This window comes from Calliopsis andreniformis, chromosome 4 (assembly GCF_051401765.1).
Source record: "Calliopsis andreniformis isolate RMS-2024a chromosome 4, iyCalAndr_principal, whole genome shotgun sequence".
Lineage (NCBI taxonomy): Eukaryota > Metazoa > Arthropoda > Insecta > Hymenoptera > Andrenidae > Calliopsis > Calliopsis andreniformis.
The window spans coordinates 13,233,213-13,255,730 of record NC_135065.1 but is presented as its reverse complement, the minus strand read 5'-3'; the positions used below and the strand labels follow the sequence as shown (position 1 = coordinate 13,255,730).

The following is a 22,518-nucleotide window of genomic DNA, read 5'->3' as shown; positions in this document are numbered from 1 at the left end:
GATTACCCTATCAATGATATGCGCAGACGATATTGTCATCGGGGCTATTATTTATACGTATGAGAAAGAAACAGAATAATACCCTCGCGTGGATCAGCCGCCAAGTTTAATAGGGAATATATCGATCGTGTATAAGGGGTAACACGGTCACTCGGGGCAGTACTAGAATAAAAGTCTACCCTTTATTTATAATTCGATCCAAATACGATCCTTCAAACCTCTGAAAGAGTAATATTTATATTATTATAAATTAAAATGTCTCCAAAATAGAGGTGGTTCTCTAAATATTTGTTGTATTACCTACCATATTTAGAGTCATACTTTAAAACTGTTTTCTTCTTTCTTTATACTATCCTCGACGAGGAAGATTAATCTACTTCCGCTGAAATCAAGAATTCAGATTTGTTCACCATGAGAGGCAACAAAGCAATGATAGCTACACTTCCTCGGCACTTAAACCTAGATTAAACGAAACCACTTCTCCGCAATCGAGACTTTAACTCTACACCTACTTATGTATTACATAATCGACCACCGCGGAATGTCAACACAGAGAAAAAAGAAGAAAATAGAAAACACTATAAATTAAAGCTTAAGAGTCAAGAAACACTCCAATAGTTGAAAAATATTAATATAAAAATTTAACACAGCCTACAACTCTACCAAATTCCTCCACCACTTCTCTAGCCCTTTCTCAAAGCTCTACAAAAATCCACCATAGTCCAGGACTCTGCCAAAGTCTCCCAAGACTTCTGCACTATTTTCTAAGCTTCAACAGGATCCTAAAAAATGATCAGAATTCTTTTTACAAGGATAACTTGGTAACTTACGTATAATATTAGGACGGAATCGTGTGCCAGACTCGCAGGGTCGGTGCTAAGGGCGCGAGGACGCGTGTGCGAGCCGCGCATACACGGACGGAGCTCTGATCGACATGGGGTCGCGTGCACGTGCGACGTGAACTCGTGCAGACGCGAGACTGTCTGGACTGGCGACGGGGTTGCCTGTAGGTATGTGGGGGCAGCTACCCCGACCGCGATCCATACAACCGTAACATGAACCGGCGACATCTCATGGCGTTCACGCGAAAAACCATCTGTTTCGGTTGAACTTTAATCTCTCCACCTTTGCCCAGCGAGCTGCGCGAATTTACCAATCTGGGATTCGAAAGAACAGCTGCTTCTGATAAACTAATACAAAGGATTACTTTTTTTTGTTCAATATCTACGATTGATAATAATTTGATAAGGAAACGAAGGATTGTTTTCAGGTCTGTGGAAGTTTCCCCTACACTGTGATTATAGGATTGGGACGATAGGTTTCTTCCATAGTCGACTTGTGTCTTTATAAAACACTGAACAAATTGTTTTATTTTTAAAATAACATACGCGAGTATTCGCCTCCATCCGTGGCCGAAAGACACCGTGAAAACACGATGGATTCATAGTGAATACATTGCATGTTACCACGGACAAGTGAAAACCTCGAACAAAAAACGAGATGCTGTTGTAATATTGTCTACATTTGTTAAAAAATTTCATGTCGCTTTTTGTTCATCGACGGTCCAATAACAACAAAGTTATCAACGAATGTTAACGTTAAACCGCGTTTAGAACGCGATCCTATATCGACCAACCTTAGAACGTTGTCTTCTTTCACAACTAGATCATTTACACGTGAATTCTCAACCGATAAAATATATAAAAAAAGATCTGCATCGAATTCTTCAAGGTAATTTCCTTGACCGGATAAAAAATAACTATTCGTCAATGGACGAACTCAATTTCAATAAAAAATTGCATCTCAGATTTCGCTGAGTCGCGACATGCTAGCGCGTCGACCTTTTTCTCTTCGTTTCCTTTAAGGAGACCGTTCAACGTGTCTCATATCACATAATCGAGGCGTATTTATAAAATACACCCTCGACAGATGGAGGATCCTCGTCTGGGTCGGTCCAGGCGCGGAGCTCGATCGTTAGGTACTCATTTTTGGCGACGAAACTTCGTTACGTATCACAATGCCACCATCCTGTCCCTCCAGAGACCAACGCCTCCATTTCACTTCGTCTTCCCTTGCCATTCCTCCTTCCTCCTTCTCATATTCTTCTCGTCAATCTCCAGTGAATTGCTCAAGAAAAAGTCGCGATAATGTCGCGAAGACTAGTGTACGTTCCCACGACGAGACCTAGCAGCCCGAACAAAACTAAAGACATGTTCTTGGCTACCATGAGGAATTTCGCGGTGCCCTCGTAGGTGTACCAGAATGTGCACATCTGGATGATCGCGGGGAAAGCCAGCCCCAAGCCTGACAGGCACAGGGCACCGAAGAGGGAGATGAACAACTCCAACTGGGGGATCGCCACAGCCAGCAAAACTAAAAAAAGAACAAAGCAATCAGTAGAGTTCTCAGTGAATTCACATGCTCTACTATTCTGACATCAGTGCACTCTAGACTACTTTCTACCGTAGAACAATGGATTTTATGGAACCCTGGTCAGCCTGTACGATTGACGTCATAGCAAACGAGTTTACAAGGCGATCAACATCGCCATTCGTTGAGATACTCAGGGTACTTAATACTTTATCAAGACGAGCATCGTGCGCTGACGTCACAATCGAAGGACATGAGGGCGTTCACTTACATGTCAGAAGGACGAGGGAGGTCCTCACGAAGTACTCCCACACAAGCTTATGCGAGTTCTTCTCGAGTTTTGGAGAGATGTAGTTGTTCCAGGCAATGTCAATAGCGACGTAACACTGAATCGGGTGAGTGAAGAAGATCGCCAGGGCCAACAGAAGCTGCACGCTCTTCGCTAGGATCTGGGGCTCGCCCAAGCTGAAAGTGATACTGCCTCCCACCGTGCTACCATAGCAGATGTACCCCAAGAATCCCAGCAACGTGTACAGCACAACGATCGCGCCCATTCCGAAATTAAGCACACCGAAAGTTTTGATGAAGGTCCTTGGCTTTTTCATTTCGTTCTCCAGCGGCATGATCTGAAAGCATAATACTATGTTAGAGCTGTGCATGGTAGTAAATACCAAGTTATGAATAAGTACTCACCACGCCAATGGCCTCGAGAGCAAATAGCACAGTACCAAAGTAAAGGGGAAAGTCCTGAACCTTGCCAACAGGCACGCGGTCCTCAAAGGACAAAGGTTCTCTTAAGATGTAGTATAATATTATGCCAAAACTGACGAACGTAATGCAGTTCGCGATGGTCGAGCATGGGGCTAGGAATTTCAAGTTCCTGATCCAGTTGACCAGGATCAGGGGCAACAGGATCGCCAACATGTATAGCCTCACGTCGATTTCTGGGAGATAGGACTTCAACGCCTGAAAACAAAACAATATTTGTTAGTATAAAATAATATTAGAGAATAATAATTTATTCAGGAGGGTTCTACAGGATTCAGAGACAATTTTAGACTCCTACTACTTTCAAGTAGTAGCGGAGTACGTGTAGCTCCATTAAGTGAATTTATCACCATCACTTCCATTATGTCCCTCATTCAGCGACCCATTGACAATAGTCAGACTTCTATCAGTCTCGTGATCATCGATATCAGCATGATTGCGTTCCCGAATTCAAGGACAGCTAGAAATGAACCAAGGCATATTTAACACGAACCGTTTACTACTGTTGCATTTAGCCTTCGCCTTACATAATGGTGACGTAATCTAGTGGGCACGCATTTTTATTGCAACAGTAAACTGTAATTCGTACTAGTCGAATTGCTCTCTCTTTCACGGAAGAAAGAGCTCCTTCTTTCCACGAGAGGCACGCGAGGCGCGTTTAGCCGCGATGGTATTATATAAACTGACGATTAAACAACGCATTTTATATAATAATCATTCTTACCGGAGACAATTCGCTTTCGTGCGGCGAAGGGCGTGCGTACAGTTCACTTGGAAAACTACTTAACGAGTCGTATCGGGATACTATCTGAGCACAGGCGTGCCGACCGACCGCGGCTGCACCCCACATAATACTATGGTTTCGTTAATCGAGTGTTAAATGCGAATTACGTAATAGGTTTTACATGGAACAATTCTACTAAAATTACGCTAATCGAATGTCTCGGACGACTGGACAGAGCTATATCTGATAGAATGCACTATTACTATTCATGCTGAACGTGATACTATAATAGAATACTTAAAGTGAAAAACGAGAAGCAATTAAAATGCTACATTATGCTATTACAGTACCTGTTAACATACTCGACAGAGCATTACGTTTAACAAGTACCTCTGACGTATTAATTCATCGAACCTAGAGAACCTCCACGAATTTTACATAATACTTTGAATTGCGTAGAGCGTGTTCACTATATGTAATTATGATAGATCTTGTATTGCGCATTGCTACTTGTGATTGATTTCTTCCTTAACAACTTTTCTCTCAAGATTATTATTTTCTAACACGCTCAAGAGACCGAGTATTACGTAGTTACGTTAGAGGATAAAGACTGAGAAATATGTACGGCTATCAACAGTGGAGGTCTGACTTCATAGCTGAAGAGAGTCAGAAAAGAAACCGATGGATCGAATTGTCGTTTCTAGTATCCAGACCGCCTTGAGGTGTTCCATTTTCGATCTATCTCCTTTTTTATCCCGCAACGACCGTGATAGATCGTTTTCGCTATTCTAATTCCCCACTGCAAAAGCAGACTACCTTAAACAGATCGCAAGGACAATAATTAGCACGATAAAAGTGGATGAGATCGATTTACTAACTTTTCACGCGAGCCAAACAATCAAACGCGAATTTCCTTGATCCCGGATCAACGCGAAACCGGTTCAGCGGTTGTATGAACATGTTCCGCCGCTGGAAAAATTCTCGGACAGCTGTTCAAGTTTTTGCTCCAAACAGAACCTACGCCTCGGTTCCTGTCAGAGCCGGATCGAACCGATCCTAATCGGTGCATGTTACATTATGCAATAAATCGAAATCTCGGAGTATATCAACTGCTAGTCTGCTAGTCTACTAGTGTACTGGAAATTCCTCACGAAATCCTTCTTTCGTAATTAATAATTAGACGTTAGTAAACTAGATTCGAGTACGAGTCCATCTGGTTTCCCAAACTAAATCAATATTCTACTAATCTCTAAAATTTCATAACTCACCCATTTCCTCCCTCCCTTCTCTAAAAAAGATCATACAAATTGGTACAAAAGGACACTTTCTTCGTTGTGCATCGACTCAACAGGTGTTCATTTCTACGACGCCCAATAAATCTCATAACATTGTTCTACACGCCATGGTTCTCGCGTTCTCCGCAGGATCTACACGCTCTTTCCCGCTCGCGGGATTCAGGTTTTCGCTAGACCCGCTGCATCCACATTCTAACCGCTTGCCGTAATCGCGAGGCGTGTGTCGCAACGCCGCCTAACTATCCATTACATTGTGCAGTGCGCAACGTGTTCCGCGGCCTGTTCGAGCCGACACGCTCGGTCTTCTTCGTCCAGTTTCCAAACGGGTCGGCCCGCGAGCGATAAGAATTTTCCTTGAGCCATAATCCACCTTGCGATTGCCCATCAGTTGCGCAAGAATGATTGAATTGCTGGGAACGGTGGTCAGAGCTTCATTGGGAATATCTCTTGTGGTTAACTGGGCTCTAAAAGCTCGTAAAATAGACGCTGTGTGTCATAGATTAATATTGGCTAATGGTATTGAAATCAGGAGCTGCTCAATGAAAAGAGTTAGAGAACCAGGTCGCAAGAGGAGCCAGCGGATGCTCAGGTTTCGCGGATTATCTTCTAAAGGGTCTCGAATGAACGATTTCACGACTTCAATGTTCAGCTTGTTTCCAAACGTGAGGGGAATTTAGTTAAACTAGCTTGTGGCTGCGAGGAGAACTAGAGTTGACCTTTTCTCTGAGATTTATGACAGGTCGTCCTTCCAATTTTTTTTATCACTGGATCTACAGCCTCAGCATTGCATTGAATCTCTAAGTAGGTCTCGCAAAATGTTCCAGCAGAGAATCTCGATTCTCCTTTGAGAATAGAATTATTCCAGCGATTCTAAGGTCCTCTTGAAGACGCTCCTCTTGTAAACCGAGAGGAAATCTCAAGGAAGCAACGCTCTGTCGTCTCATGGCCACCAGTTAGCATTCATCACGGAACAACGAGGTCCGAGCTATGCTTCCTGACGTCCGAAATGGTTGTTGTCCTCGTAAATATGTCTTTAGAGTGCACGTAGGATTCTCCCCCCTAGAGAAATGTCAACGAACCTGGCCGTGTACAGCGTATTATCACCTTGACTCGCGCGATCGTTCATTACGCGACATCTAATCGTTCATTCGTTGCGCCGTGTTTCCCTGACCTACATGCTTCTTTTTCTCTGCCCACGCTCTCGGTCTGCGTGAGCTCCGCGACCGGCTCGAGTGGGATTCTTTACGGTAAAAGCTGGATTTAACACTCGCGCGGCGGTTAATAAGAGTAGCTGGAGTCTCTGGGTCGCTTAGACTGATGACTAAACGAGCAACACAAGCGAGAGCTGGAAAATGGTAATCGAGGTAATGAAAGGTGATGTGAGAGCTCGGCGTAACTACTGCTCGATTAATTGAGAGTTTCAGCTAGGAGGGGAATTTTCTTTGAGAAATCTGTTTATCTACTCTTCAATTACATTCTAGAATTTTCTATCTTTTTTTTCATTTTTTTTAAATTAATTTATAGAAATTCTAGAATATACTTCAAATAGGGGATATTCAAAATTGTATGTATCGTTTAAGAAATCAGTGGTCCATGGAAGATTCCTTGAACACCGATGACCGTAGGAGACGAGTAATTAATTAGAAACTTAGTACTAACCATCTCCAAATTTGTGGCGACGAATACAGTATACACGCAGCAACTGCCCAATTGATATACCATAAGGAATACGTTTATCACGTGACTGCGAACAAACCATTTTCACTGTTGAAATTTGCGTAACATTTTAACATTGCATTGCCTGTGCGATCACGAATGTATCTGCGTCGTTTGCACTTATTATTAGTACAAAATAAAGGAACCTCTAAATATGAATCTTAAAAAATTCCTTTTCTAAATATAAACTATGATCTTCACAGAATTCTCGATTGCACAGTATGATCAATGAGATTCCAAAATATAGATATAAGTACTTACATTGATGCTTTCGAGCAGCATCTCAAGGGAGCTGGACCTTCCTGCAAGGCGGCTTCCGCTGTCGCGGGGTAGGTCAACGACGGCACCCTCTTCCTTTTGCACAGCTCATACTGCGAGGTGACCAGGATTCGGATACAGTAAGTGCACAGCAAACCTATGATAACTGTAGCCACTGCACCAAGAACGTAGCCAGCGTTGTGGAAGGCTCTTGGCATTGCTAAGATTCCAGTTCCCAAACTACCCTTCAGCAGGTGAAGCAGCGTCTCGAAGCTCCTGAAATTCATATTTATTTTTTTATTAAACTCAAGCAAAATTAATTCAATTCCTTCTTCAGTATCCCAACAGTAGTAAAACTAAACAATTGAGAATTCATGAATTTTAAATCAACCGAAAGTATTTCAATTAAGACACCTGCAGAATTTTCCAAGAAGTAACTAGAGCTAGCGTTCCAGTTGACATTTTGGAGCGGTTTCTTGGAGGACAATCTTATTCTTCCGCTTCATGACTAATCGCCGCGACGAATTACCCGGTAATTTTGTATCTAGAGAAACGCGGTCGGAATAAACGACAAGTCGCCTCGCATGCGTACAGCGTGTAGCATTATGCAAATGCTAAGGTGATTGCGTTAGGAGACTGAATCTAGCGATTTACGTTCTTCGTTTCCCTCGAGTTCCTTGGGAGAGACCATTTACTGACGAAAAATACTAACACTGTGGCATATGCGCTGAGAAATGAATCGATACTCACGTGGTTGGATGCTCGACCTCTCTGTGGTCGTAAGGATTGTAGTCCTCCTCGTACTCCTGCACGCTTTTCTTCTTCTCCTCCAGCTCCAGGACGTAGATTTTACTGCGATTGTGGCCTGACTCGTATCTGCAAAATAGGCAGAAGTATTAGTAAAAATCTACTTGAGAGATTCGCTTCATACTAATTCAACAGAATCTTGGACTATAATTTACCCATTCTGATTGTTCGTCGGAGCAGACCACTTTTTAACGTCCAGAGTATTCTGAAAAGAAAATTTCTATAAGTAAAATGTTTCACTTCATTCAATGACTGACACAATGTTATCTTAAGTAAAAAGATCTCGATTCATGACTTTCTAATCTACTCGAAAATCTAATCAATTACTTATTACTCGACAAGCCTTATCATTCTTCTTCTAATCAACTGAGCCTTTAATCATGCGTTCTCAACAATTTCAACTATCGGACACGTGAAATTCATGCGCCATTGATCAGAGCGATTAATACTTCCAAATGCACAGCTGTCATCGATATATATGAGATTCTTTGAGCAGCTCAAATGAGACTATGATCAGCGAACTCTTTTGTCAGTAATTCGCGACATAGATAAATGGAATTCGAATAAGAATGACTGATCAGGAAATACGTGTCTGCACGTACGTGACAATGAATATGATTTCGATATCAGACTCTATCGCTTCGCATAATTTCGAGTTTTATCATGTGTCGTCCAGATTGAATTTCCTTGATTCGGCTTGACCATGATTCATGGAAACTGAATCCTAGAATTCTGTGGATTAAACGATTCCCAGAGTTGCTACTGATAAGAGAACAACTGTACGAGAATTAATAATGAAACTACTAAAGTTTCCAAAACACACTGATTATGTTTCAAAGTAATTTGTTGACTTTAGTACCAGGAAGCGTGAGAAATGTTATTGCACAGCTTGCCAGGGCAGTCTGAAAGAAATACTTGAGAATGTTACTCTTGTGATATACGAGCTAATCTTAATTTACTGTACGATATGTGTTGCAAATATCTGCGCTTGTAGAATAAGTGTAAGCTGATCTCTGCACCGTTACAATTCGAGGAAATATATCGATAAAGTATTTGTGTCTAAATCGGAGTCTGTTTATTGTCACTTTCTTATCTATCTCCTTTCTTTCACTCACATCCTCAGACCTTTCCACTGTGCAATAAAAAATGAGAACCATCTCGATGGAATTCACGTACTGATAACTCTATTTTCTTCTTGTCCAAGGCATGAGATGAATTGTAGTAGAGTACCAATAAGAATTTAATAGCGAAACGTACATCCTTGACGAATGTTTCGTTATAATCGTTAAACAGTCGCAACTGTCGGGCGTTGTTGGCACTCAATCAGAAAATTCGCGGTATACCTATAGCCAGTGCATCGTTACGCCACCGTGCACGCGCATAATCGAACCTACGAAAGTATTGTGAAAGATCCGCCGCCTCGTACACGTAAATAAATATTTTTCTGTCTACGGCAGCTGGCGGAACACGCTCCTGCACAGACGGCAGTGTTCTTAATGGGATTTTCCGTCTACATCGATCGATTGATAGCCCTCGTAAACGAGCCATTGAGATTTTAGCGCTCGTTATCTTGCTTAAGCAATCGTTTAGCAGTCGATAAAAATTACAGTAATAAAAATCAATTTATCGGATTCACTTGAGCACCATTCTATTTAAGACATACCATAGAATAATGTTTATTAATTGTTATTATTTCGAGACGAGATGCCCTCAATAGCTATGATATAAATAAGACCAAATTTACACGATTTTTAGGATACATTTATTTGTCCTTCGCTAAGGAAATTGTCAGCAAGGTCTAGGAGAATCTTTGGCTGACTTGTTAAACGGAAGCTACTGTGCCATCACCGAAGACGATGATCAGGCGCAGGAGCCTGTCTGATCAGGGATGGCTGTATCTACTGGCCAGAGAATCAGCGCATCGCTGCGTGACGTCCTAATTCCTACTCTTTCTACTCATCTTCTTCGCTATAAATTAAGTGAAGTCGTTAATTAGTAATAAGAAACACGGTAGGAATCTCATAAGAGAATTTTAAACTCCATAAATTAATATTAAAACGCATGAGGATACAGTCAATTAAAAGATCCCAAGAAGAATCATTAATTCACGCGCACATTACTTTACAACTGTAACACAGATGAACAATGACACGTGTCCGTGTTTCGCGCAACCTATAATTTAATTCGCGATTACGTGTCAGTCATTAACGATTCTCAATGGCACGTCGCTGTCATTGAGATCTGTTAATCATTGATCTATGAACGAAGTTAACGCCACTCCTTGATTCCCTTTTCCGGGGATTATAATCAATCTACTGCAAAAATTTTATCAAGTTAAAAATTAAAACAACACTCAAGATAAATAAAAATGAAATTAAGAATTAATAATGCAACCGCATTATCAGCATCATTCATTGAAAATCATTCAAAAAATTGCGGTCTCATTAAGAACCTATCGATCTTTTTGTACTCTGACCTATTCTTATCTACGTAGAGTGATGCGAATTAAAACACTTCATTTAACTGAAGTCCGAGTTCTAAGTCTATGAAGAATTTAATTCCTGCTGATCATTTCTGAGTCACTGAACAGTGCACAATAATGAAACTTATCACTAAAGCCATCCAGCTATCAACAATTCATAGAAAAAGTATAAAATAATAGACCCATCACGAGTACCTCTTCATCGTCTGATCTGATACCTATTTACTCTTCATAGAATTTCTTTTCCACAATTTTTCCACCCTTTCTCGAGATCTTAAGTGTGCAAGCTCTCCACAGCTCTCGATGTAAAATAAATTTCAATGTCCTAAGGGAACTCCCCAAATTAATTTAAAGTTCCTTCACCCTGCTCGAAGTGGTCTCAAGAGGCCGCGATTTTTTGCAGCGGTGACTTTCCCAAAGACAATCGAATTCTCTATCAATCATCGTCCGAGTCGATGGATGACAAAAACTGCTCTCGACCTTTCCAAATGACAATCTCCGCTAGAGACGCTGCAGGATTACTCCGTTCGGAAACGTCGCGTCAAAAGTGACTCGTTAGGGCAACCTTAATGATAGTAGAGAGAAACACGAGAGGAGGACATCTAGTAATTTAGCCTCGGGTAATCGCTGGCTATGATATCAGCTAACCGGAAATCTCACGGAACGAACGGTTTTCGTGACGTAATTTTGTCCTAGGAACGATGCTCCCTGAAGAAAAGAAAACAATGTTAAACTAGAAACAGGATCCTTGAGCAATTTTTTCCTTCCTTGAGTTACTAAAATTCAATGCAGTAATCAAACAGGAACACTAGAACCCAAGGATAATCGCAAGATATTAAGAAATCTCCAAAATAAACTATGAAATAACAAAATACTATTTTATATGTGTAAAATGAGTATATTACTAGTTTTGGCCAAGCTGTAAATCACTAATTAATTTTGAGGGACTCCCTAGTACGATGTGCTAGTGAATAAAGAAGATTCTTATTGTTTCTCTATACTGAAATTGTTTCAGAAGCCTTTTTTGAGTCAGAGCTTTTTTTAACGCGTCTATACTTTACCAATCAATGATTCATGTATTTATGTAATCTCAATGAGTTCGATGCGTGGCATTGTTTACGATAAGCTTCGTTGCTATTGCTAGCAGCTTTGGCCCTGAGCGAATCTGATTAGGAGTAGAACCAATTTATTTTGTTATTGTGTAAACTAGAAGAATTTGGTTAACTTCGTTAGTTCTTGCACCTTCGCAAAATGCCTTCACACTTTACGAAACTTTCTAAGTTACGCGTCTTCCAATAGCATCCACTTGTTGCTCGAGAAAAAGGGTAACGTTTCTTACGAGTCATGGCGTTTCGGATCAGGAAAACTTTAACGAAACTATTGGCCAACCAAATAGAAAGTTATTCCACGGTTTCTGATCGATAGAAATCTGATAATACTAGCTGTTTCTGTTTTGTTAATCCCCTGCAATATTAGCAATTATAAATATTCTGTTCTGAACTGTTAGTTTACTATCTCATTCGATATGTTAATATTTCCTGATAACTATTGCAGTAAATATTTCAATTCTACCTTTAGTGCACTCACTCTTTTTGTAAAATTACTTCACCAGTTTCATAGTAAAATAATTTTAAAAAGATCTTAGACTCACACCACATATTAATTGCTACGCGACTATATCGACATAAGTACAGCTACTTCGACGATGTCAACTATCTATGTACCATATTTATCGATCAATTAATTAAACCATCCCACTAATCCGCAAATTATCGTAGCTAAAGTGAAAGATATGAACCTTAGTTTACGTAGACATAAATTCTAAGTTGACGACAAAAGACTGAGCAAAGTTATTGTGAGACAAACATGTTATTACAATATGGTTAAATCATAATCTGAATACATCATCATTGTCATCGGGGAATTTCGTCAACGTTATCGATAAGATAATGGACGTGGAGCAAATCTACCTATTAACAACAAATAAAATGTTATTAGGGACATATTGAAAAATGAGAAAGACTAGATCGACTAGTAGAAATATGGAGCATAAGAAGAAATTATTGTTTATACTTATTGTTAGATTTCATCAGTCTATTCTCTCGTATTTTTTTCTTCAAAGATATGATTATTATGCAGACTACCTTTTTATCTCAGCATGTCTGCAATTGACGAATTCTCTCTTCCGTCAAATAGTGATAAAAAGGTAGAGACCAAATACGGCTCCACTATGGAACGCCAAACCTGAAGATACAAATTTCGGTAAATATTGATCGTCGTATCATAAAAAATGATGCCTGTAAATTTCCACTATTGACTGATGTCGATCCTTACACGAAAACATTATGCTCGGTTATGAAAAGTACCTGCTACTATTACGTGTAGATTTGCAACCAGAGTTGGTTTAACATCTGGATCACTAAACTACGCAATGCTTAGCACATAACTGGATTCCGCCTTTCGCAATTTATTACAATTGACTTGCAAGATTCAAGTGTATCCACTTGAAAAAGAACAATGTTTATCGTGCTTGAAGGATCTACTTAAACTGATAAGTACTGCAGTACCAAGTTCAAGATGAATATGTTAATGACAAAAATTTGTAGATACCTTGGATTACCTATCTAAGCTGATTACAAATTAAGATTAAACTAACAACGCTCAATGATCATATTAAAAAATAAATAAAAAAAATATTCTAACAATAATTCATCAAAAGTATATACAACGATATTCAAAATCCCAATCTCTTGTATTTATTACTCATTTGCTAAGCTACTAATTAATTAAAGAGGTAGCATCCACAATCCCTTCCTAATCACTTTTATTATCATGAAAGCCTAGGATAAAACAGTATAAACATTCAAATATCTCCTAACGCGATAAGAATCTGAGCTTCAGTAATTCGTTATCACCCCTAGTTAAGCTATCCTCGATAAGGCTACTACACTTTTTAACGACGATCACAGTGTCGAATCTCCCACCCCACTCAATATTCACATACACCCTAATCAACGCCTGATATCTCAATAATGGTCCAATGACTCCAATCAGTCTATTTCGAGTGTAAACCGCAATAACAGGAAGTAGATCATCGATGGACGTCTTCGATACAATCTAGATATAGTCTCTTTTCCCGAAATTTCCAAGACGTGGTTCCTTAAAAATTTCCACGAGACGATGATCATTCTTCGGTCACTATCAGTCACCTCAATCTTCGAAAACAACGAAGACACGCGTTAGACAGTTGGTACAAGCACACCGAGTAATCTAAAAAATAAACAATCGATATCTAGTCATGTTATTGAGAGCAATAATTTTTACAAGATACGGCTACCAACGCCAAGGTGAATCTCAAAGAACAGAAGCCGCCCATCCATTATCTCGCTTTTATTTTCTTTTTCAGGTGTCGAATCTTGCTTCCAGGAACGCGCATGCCAGGGATTTCGTACTTTTCCATTCGATAACTCATAAATCGCTCTCTAATCATTCGTTAGGCACGGTTAAAATCGAGATGCTTCGGCGCACGACTAGATCACTCACTGTCAATTTCAAGTAGTTAGTATTCACCTGATAGACGCTTAATATCGATGAAGATCGATGCTTCGAAGCATCGAAGTGTTACAGATTTCAGATATCGTGGCTTTGAAGTCTCGATCTATCGAAGGCTCAAAACTAACTTTAAAAATTTCCAAATTTTCCCGATGGGAGCACGAGAATTTCGAAAAATTTGAATCTTCGAAATTTCGAGAAGCTGAATCTCCAAACATCGCCCTCTAATCTGTGTATCGACATTCCCAAATTTGTATTTATCAACGCAAACATAGATCAACGATCATGCGTGATTACACGATTCCCTATACCACAGGAAAGAAGTCCCCGCCAAAGTAGGCATATATTCACACTTTTAAGAACAGTAAATCAAATCTGAAACAATATGTCCCGGAACAACAATGGCGACTGACAAAAGCGAAGTGAAACCGAACAGAAATCGCTTAATTTCTCTCGCACACAAACCAAGTTTAACGAATTCTGCAGCAAAAACTGGCGCTCGTAAAAAAAGGGAACGAGATCGCAAAACGAAGGACACGCAGTTTCACCATTCAACAGAAGGCAACTCACCTTTTTTTCTATCGAATCTCAGGCGAGAAAGAAGAATGTCTGGGGCTCCTAGCAAGAGGAAAAAATGGCTTCGATTTAACATTCTATTTGGCCGCGTAATTCCCCGGACACAGCTTCCGTTAACGTCACTAAATAACCATGTTCCCACAGACTTCGTCCTTCGAACGCCAATTTTTTACTCGAACACGAACTTTCCCTTTCCAATTCTGCGATCGCGAGGCTAAACGATTGCTGTTTCCCGCGGAAATTCGACAGAAAATTGCGTGGAACGCAATGAATGTACGCGTTCATTTCTCAATATCGATTAAGTCGATTCAGATTGATCGATTACCCTAGGCTACCTTCAGAAGGGACAGGATGACACTGGATTCGAGATTTGACCCCAGTCTCGAAATTCTGTATCGCGAATGTTTTGTTTACATCGGTGATCCTGAGGAGCGATCGAGCCTCAGGAATTCTGCCGAGAAGCGCATGATACTGAGTAAACATAATTTTTTATAAAATATTAAAAAAAAAGAAAGGCTTCCTTTACAAGATTCATATTGTTTAACGTTTAACGGTATCCCTAACCCTTCGATTAGAAATAAACTCCCCTAAAGTGTGTCATTCCTCGCAATTATGTGATCTACGATTATCGAAAGCAATGTGATGAAAATCGATCAACTCGTACGACACAAAGACGAGGTAAAACTGGTAGATTAATTAGATCGATTAGAAATTCAATGAATCCCAGCGCTGGATTTAATTGCTCATGCTTGCCAGAGGAAATAAAAGCACACTATTTCTATAGAAATTTAGATACCTTAACCTCTCGAAGGAGGCACGTGTGTACCTTCAGTTTTTCTTAAATTCATACAAAATCACAGAAGATACTCCCTATTATTATCCTCGATTTCTTTCGAATACATTTACAAAACAAAATACAATTATTCAGTCTATCCTCAAAAGGCATTCCTCCCTCGAGAGTCTAAACACAAAAAACAAACTTTCGATTATTAAACCTTTTTAGTTACTCGATAGCCCCTTCAGGATCATCGATCGAAATGTTTAATCAACCACATTTCCAAAAGGCAAACAAAGAGTCATCGTGTCACAGCACGGCGCATGGAAGGCAAACGAAAGACAGAGGGTAAGTTGAAGAGTCACTCACCGTGCTCGAGGTAAATCCCAAGTTGTCGTGCGACATGATCTCTCGTTCAGGTCACACTTTCTGTACACAGTAAATCGACGATGAGGAAGTGCAGAACGTCTGTTCACCTGGAGACTTCGATAAATACAGAGACGCGGTCGCGGTCGCGGTCGCGGTCGCAAGGTTAAGGCGAATGAGAGTGGCAAAGGTTAAGCGGACACAGAAAAAAAGGTGACCGGTTCCTTCCCCTTTAAGATTGGTCCCAGATCGGTGCACTTTGTATATTGTGTCGCGACAGGTACGGCCGCCGCAACTCGACTGATCAGGGTTCGCGCCAAGTATTGTTTATATACCATCGTGGCACACACGGCACGCACCGTACTCTTGCCATTTCGTTTGCTGGTCACTCGCGGTGTGATTCGGACTACCTGTGAGAGAACCGAGATTGACATCTGACAGCCGTGTTGCTTTGGCTTTCGAACGCTGACTTTCGTAATTCTTGGTTTAGGTGAATCTGAGGAGTCTCTTTAACGAGCTACCGCCAATTTTCCTATCGAAAGCTGAAACATGGCGGCGGAAGATTCGACCGGAAGTTGAGGGATCCGTGAAGAATTTAATGCTACTACTTTTTCTTTATTTCGGCTATTTTAGTTATAATAATAAAACTTTAATTTATCTGGGAGAAAAAATACCTATCGCTCCTTCTTTTCAATTATAATTTCAATTATAAAAGCAAGAGAAAAAGTCTAATAATTAAATACACATCTCGTTTTGTCACTTTACTTATTTGAGGATATTTTTTCAGATACTACTACTATGCAGAAGAAAAAATATACATATTGTTTAGTTATAATATTAAATTGTGTGGCCAATGACGCGGAAGTTATACAATGAGAATATTTATTGATTATGTCATTAGTTTCAATGATAAAATTGTATGTACAAGATCGTATCAGGAGATCCGAGAATCTTAGAAGAAAACATCTATTAATCATGTCAACAGACTAACAAGGAAGATAAAAGAAAAAATTAATTTTTACGTAAACGCGGGGACGTACTTATCGGTTGAAGCCAATCAATTACCCTCTTCTATTATTTCTACGTGTCTAATGTACAAATATGGAACGCGAGACGCGAAGAGGAACAGAGAAACTGCTAGATCCGGGTAGTCATTTCCTTTAATCTTGTCTCCTCTGATGTCTGTATATATCTGCAAAAGTACATGCAATGTATTTCTCCTTTCTAATTTTTCTTTGATTCATGTCTGAGATGATGATTTTGTTGTTAAATTAAAGGTCGCCCACGGGAGCGACCTAGAAATGTACAAAGTAGTATGAGTCAATCTTTCTAGCTGCATCTCGAAGCTGCACGATCTATGAATTCATATACAAAAATTATTAAATTAGAATTTTGGTAGAAAAATTGAGTAATGAAAGGCGTGATTCATTGATATCTCTGATAACATGAAAAAATGATAATTTGTTTCGTAAAAAATGTATCTTTATGTTATAATAAATTAATAGAAAAAAAAAAAATGTTACAATTTTTAATTTACCAAAGTTTTCTGTAGCACGTGGGTTCTCCCTTCCCTTATACTTTCCCTACCTTCCTCAGCAAATGCCTCTTCCCCTCTGCATCATTTTATTGCTCTCCCTTCTCTTTCTTCCCACTCCTCATTCCCCCTCCTTGCTCTTACTTAGCTCTTCATTATTATTTATCAATACTACTCACGTTTCTAATTAGAATATTACTCATACTATTTGACACGCATGAATTCAAAATATATTTTTATATGTTTTTCTTATTGGCTACCTTAATGATACCTTTAAGAATCACTGATAAATTATCAATGATAGTGAAACACTTTCTTGAAATAAAATTTTCCTTATTTTTTATGTGTCAATCACCTTTTAGTAAGCCTTACTTCCGCATTGCGTAGAGAATATGCAACTCAAATAATGGGATCAAATGTGATTGCTAAATATGGACAATTAACATCGAATATTTCTATATAATCGTTGATGTTACAACGACAGCCGTGGAGAAGATCATTTGAGTAATGTCATGGGAATTTTCCTGGCTTCCCGAACTCACTGACGACACATTACGACTTTAGATTCCGATCATGGAAATATGCGGTTTTCGGCTTACGTCATGAATTATCGGCAGAAAAGAAATAACAGATAAAAGGTACAAAATTCACCGTGACACATGTTGATCTTTTTTACACAAACATCGATAAGAAGACATTGTAACAAGTATTTGACATTTTAAATTATTTTCATTGACATACTCTATCAAAGTTAGCGCATTTTTTTCAATGACCTACATATGCCTGCATGGTAAATACTAGTAATTACATACCAAGCATATCATATTATAATACTTCCAAGTATACCTACATCTTTAAGTAAAAAAATATTTACATAACACCATGGGATTTTCCTTTCGATCTACGTTATTTGGACTGTAAAATTGAATAATCCAGTACAGCTTACAAGACCATTCGAGCCAGATTAGATTATAGATCGAAAAATGAACTCCGATATATCGTACAATGCGTTTAATGATTTTGTACAATGATCAAGTAATCTCTCAAGGAATGTGTGTACAGTATAATATCAAATAAATATGTATTTTGACATACTGTTCATGTATCGTCAAAAAGTTTTACATTGTTCATCTTTCTTCCTTTCGTTTTTTCTCACATCATAGTAAATATTGTGCAATTTTAATTACTTATAAAATACGATTAAATATTAAACATAGTCGCAAGATGAAAAAAAAATAGGAATTTAAAACGAATCTAAATCTGCCCTTGTATAAATAAAAGTGATTTAATACGAGCCATAAAAAATCGTTAAAATTAATTGATTTTCCTCGATTGCATAAATAACATTAATTTAAACTGTATACATATTTTCACAATTATTTCACGTACGTAGTAAATTATGCGTGAGAGAAAATGCTGAATTGTAGTTCTAGTTTTCTTCCTTTTTGTGCAATTGCAAACACTGTTTTATCACAAAGTTCAAGGATACGTATAAAAATGTCGTTAAATCTGTTACTAGTACAAAATACGTTTAAGCAGAAGGCTAATTTTAAAAGTCTATGTCACAATTTGCTTCGCCGTTTAACAGACCATTACTCGCCCTTGCGTTCTTTGCCGGAGATAACGACAAGGATCTATTCTGATCGAGACCCAACGTCATTTTAAGTAACTTTAGTACACCCTTTTTATCAGTGTTCTCGTTCTCTGTAAAAGAAAGAGTTCTCTTGATAATAAGTAACAAACAAGTTTGATTCATGACATTTACCTTCGTCGCCAGTGATCTGTTGCTCGAGATGCAATTTGTCCTGAGCTAATTCATACATGCCCTCTTCTATTGTACCTTCGCTCAATAATCGAATTATGTTAACTGGCCTAAAATACATATTCGAAGCAATTTCTTAATTTAAAGTTCTCTGAACGATTTTCAATCAGCCTTTTTTCTACGACATACCTTTTTTGACCCACTCTATGGCAACGATCTTCAGCTTGTTTGTCATTATAAGGATTGAAATCGATATCATGAATTATGACAGTATCCGCAGTCGTTAAATTGATCCCTAAGCCTCCAGCTTTCGTGGACAACAAAAATATGAATATATTTTCGTCTTCCGTATACTGATTAATTAAAAACTGTCTATCTGTAACTGGTGTACTGCCATCCAATCTATATTTTTCCAGACCACGTAAAGAATTAATGGCTAATAGATTTTGAAACTTGAAAATGAGGTCAGTAAAAAACCAAGCATACCTTAAATAAGTTTTTCCTCTTATTGTTAGGTATTCCTCTAAAATGTCTAACACCATTGTAAATTGACTGAAGATCAGTACTCTGTGACCCTCCTCCTTTAGTTTTGGCAATAACTCGTCTAGTACTCTCAATTTACCAGCTTCAGGTATAAGTTCCTGAGGTAAACCTAGTCCAGCTAAGCTCTTATACGTTCTCGTTAATTGATTTATTTGGTAATCAGACATCCATTCCAAGTCTTCAAATACGTAATCTGCATTCTTTTGTTTGTACTGTGGTTCCTTTGCTAGTCTACTGGCTATTAACTAAAACGCAATCGTATTTACTTACACAATAGTATAAATAAAATAAACCTGTGTATTTACCTTCAACTTAGATTCGTTATAATAATCTCGCGATAGAAGTGGATGATTGGCCAGCTTTCTCAACTGCATCATCATTCCTATACCATTGACTTCGGCGTTCTGATCAGCCTCGGCCGAAAATTGGGCGATCAAGTTTGTGTACATTTTTTTTTGCTTCTCAGTCATTGGACATTTTATTACGCGCTCCGTTTTCTTAGGCAAGTCTCGAAGGACTTCTGACTTTAATCGACGAAGCACAAATGGTCTCATAATCTGTTTTGCATTTTTTACCTGTTCTTGCTCAAACAATGGCTGATCACCGTTTTTTTTAATCGCTGGAATTTTCTAGAATGCAGAACAATAGGATTATGTAATATAGCCATCTGGTAACTGCTATAAAGATTATTCAGATATTTTTTTCTTACAGGGTTTTTCGAAAATAAACTCTTTAAATCAGCCTGTTTGCCAGCAAATAACGAAGGCATTACGAATATTAGGAGTGATATTAGTTCCAATAAATTATTTTGTAGAGGTGTACCCGTCAACAGAATTCGATGTTTAGCCTAAAAAATAATTGGAATGTGTTGTTATGGGAACTTTAGTGGACAAATAAGTCTACGTACATTTATTCTAACGAGATTTTCGTATCTAATGGTGCTCATATTTTTCAACATATGAGCCTCGTCGAAAACGACGTAATTAATAGGCATCACGCGAAACAATCTCCGCTCTTCTGGTGTACTGCTAATTAAATTATACGTAGTTAACAAGACATCAACATCATCTAGGTCACCGTTTCGCCATCCTAGCCTCATTTCTTTTCGTTCTTCCTGAGAACCGTAATATTGTACAACCTTTAAGCCAGGCGACCACCTTTCCAACTCGTTGTTCCAGTTTTCTGTAAAAGATAAAGAAGAGTCAGAAGCAGACACAACATAAATTATTGCGTTTGTTTACCCATGGTTGAACTAGGAACAACGATTAAATGCGGCCCGTCTTTCTCATCTCTGAGGCCAGCCTCCTTCAGATAGGTCAGAAAAGCTATCACTTGGACCGTTTTTCCTAAACCCATTTCATCGGCGAGTATTCCGTTCACGTTTTGAGCATGCATCACCGCAAGCCAGTTCAAACCAACCATTTGATATGGAGCTAATGTTAAGTTAGGAGATAATCCCTTTGGCTGTTTAGTGATGGCAGATGCTCCTGCAGCTACAGCCCTTTCAATATTTGTGGACAAACGGAGGCATTTCTTCATGAGAGTCTCCACTGCATGCCTTGTAGCTAGCAGTTCCTGAGCTGAATTCAGTAACTCTGTATCCAAGTATTTATTGTTTTGAAACTTCTCAACTAAATCTCTCCAACTTTCGAATGGTCTTGCTTCTACAATAGCATTTGCCTTTTTCTGGGAGCACTGAGACATCAGAAGCAACTCAGACATCATAGCATTTTGCATGAACTCCAAGACTGCTTTTTTGTCTCCTGTGAGCTCATTAGATATTTCCATATCTGAATCTTCATCGCTATAAATGACATAGAAATTACAGTCCCAGCTAACAAGATTTTAATATAAACTATTGGGGATATATACCTATCAAATACTTTATCCTTGAAATTTGCTTCATCTGAATCAATATCCACATCCTCCTCTCTGTTCAATTTTCTTCTTTTCTTCTTATTGGATCTTGAAGGCTCTTTACGAGTCCTCTTTCTATTGTTCCTACATTCTTCAACCCCATCATCACTATTGGAATTTGCGTTACTAAATGTCTCCTGTTGACACACAAAGATATATTTGTACTACCTGTTCAAGAAACCTGTTTCTTCAAACTTATTTACCTTATCCTTATGATTTGTGGAATACGTATTTTTCCCAGGACTCCCAGCATCGCTGTCACTATCTTCAATCACATTCACCGCCTTACGTCGAAATTGGATATCAGATCCTGTCAGATTACTGTCATCATCCGCTAAATGGAAACAGAATTTGTTAGTTAAAAATTCTGTTGCAAACAAATTATTAATAATAATTAAAGCTTTGAATTAAACTCCATATCTACTACTCTATATTTCCATGGTAAGATTTGAATCCAGAAGCTTATTTTTCTCCAATAAAAAAAAAAGTAACGATCACGTAAGAAGCAATACAACAACAAAAGATGGACACTGGTCGACCTAGAAATTGAAAGTCGAAAATAAGGGAAGTCTTACACATGTTCAATCGTTTCAGTTGTTTCTTTTGGAATCGAAATTGCCGTAAGTTTCCCGAAAGGCTCGGACTGCTTGCATCTGTTTTCGGTGAATTCGAATCCGACATCTCGTCAAACGAATGAGAGACGCTGGCGGAAACACATTTTTGTAAAGGTAGCTTTTAAACCCGTTTGACAGGTGCATTCGGAAAAGCTCCGAACTAGGGAGAAAGATAGACGTCCAACAGGTTAATATAGTTACCTATTTACCAATTATTTGGAATATCTGAGTCCTGAATTCCCTGTAATTTTATGCCTCCACCGAACACGTTTTCCCCATTTACCAACATTCGATGGGAAGAAGAAAACCGAAGCAACAATTCAAAATCTACTCCATCAACAATTTTACAATTTAAATTTACGTGGAACAGAAAGAAAATTTTGTCACCCCTAGCTCTGAATCACACCGTTTGAACAGCGTTCCCTCATCAAACATAAAATACGAAGTTTCATTTAAATA

General features: G+C 38.8%; 2 protein-coding genes across 3 annotated transcripts; both read right to left on the bottom strand.

The window, feature by feature from the left end:
• Positions 1 to 1,336: 1,336 nt before the first annotated feature.
• LOC143177981 (proton-coupled amino acid transporter-like protein acs) lies at positions 1,337 to 15,973 on the bottom strand. Of its 2 annotated transcripts, none has more exons than XM_076376352.1 (8): positions 15,693 to 15,973; positions 8,094 to 8,143; positions 7,882 to 8,007; positions 7,135 to 7,407; positions 6,817 to 6,901; positions 3,064 to 3,336; positions 2,642 to 2,996; positions 1,337 to 2,373 (listed from the first exon to the last, which is right to left on the bottom strand). In XM_076376352.1, the coding sequence occupies exons 1-8, from the start codon at positions 15,726 to 15,728 to the stop codon at positions 2,129 to 2,131; spliced, it is 1,443 nt and encodes a 480-aa protein (XP_076232467.1). In that variant the 5' UTR covers positions 15,729 to 15,973; the 3' UTR covers positions 1,337 to 2,128. The 2 variants fall into 2 exon arrangements, with proteins under 2 accessions (XP_076232467.1, XP_076232466.1); XM_076376351.1 differs by lacking the exon at positions 15,693 to 15,973 and adding an exon at positions 9,054 to 9,142.
• A 2,307-nt stretch (positions 15,974 to 18,280) lies between these two features.
• Etl1 (SWI/SNF-related, matrix-associated actin-dependent regulator of chromatin, subfamily a, containing DEAD/H box 1) lies at positions 18,281 to 22,192 on the bottom strand. Its single transcript, XM_076376417.1, has 11 exons — positions 22,021 to 22,192; positions 21,649 to 21,779; positions 21,401 to 21,582; positions 20,770 to 21,332; positions 20,436 to 20,710; positions 20,238 to 20,375; positions 19,834 to 20,157; positions 19,472 to 19,773; positions 19,175 to 19,387; positions 18,989 to 19,095; positions 18,281 to 18,927 (listed from the first exon to the last, which is right to left on the bottom strand). Exons 1-11 carry the CDS (start codon positions 22,124 to 22,126, stop codon positions 18,773 to 18,775), a joined length of 2,496 nt encoding a protein of 831 aa, XP_076232532.1. The 5' UTR covers positions 22,127 to 22,192; the 3' UTR covers positions 18,281 to 18,772.
• Between the last annotated feature and the right edge of the window lie 326 nt (positions 22,193 to 22,518).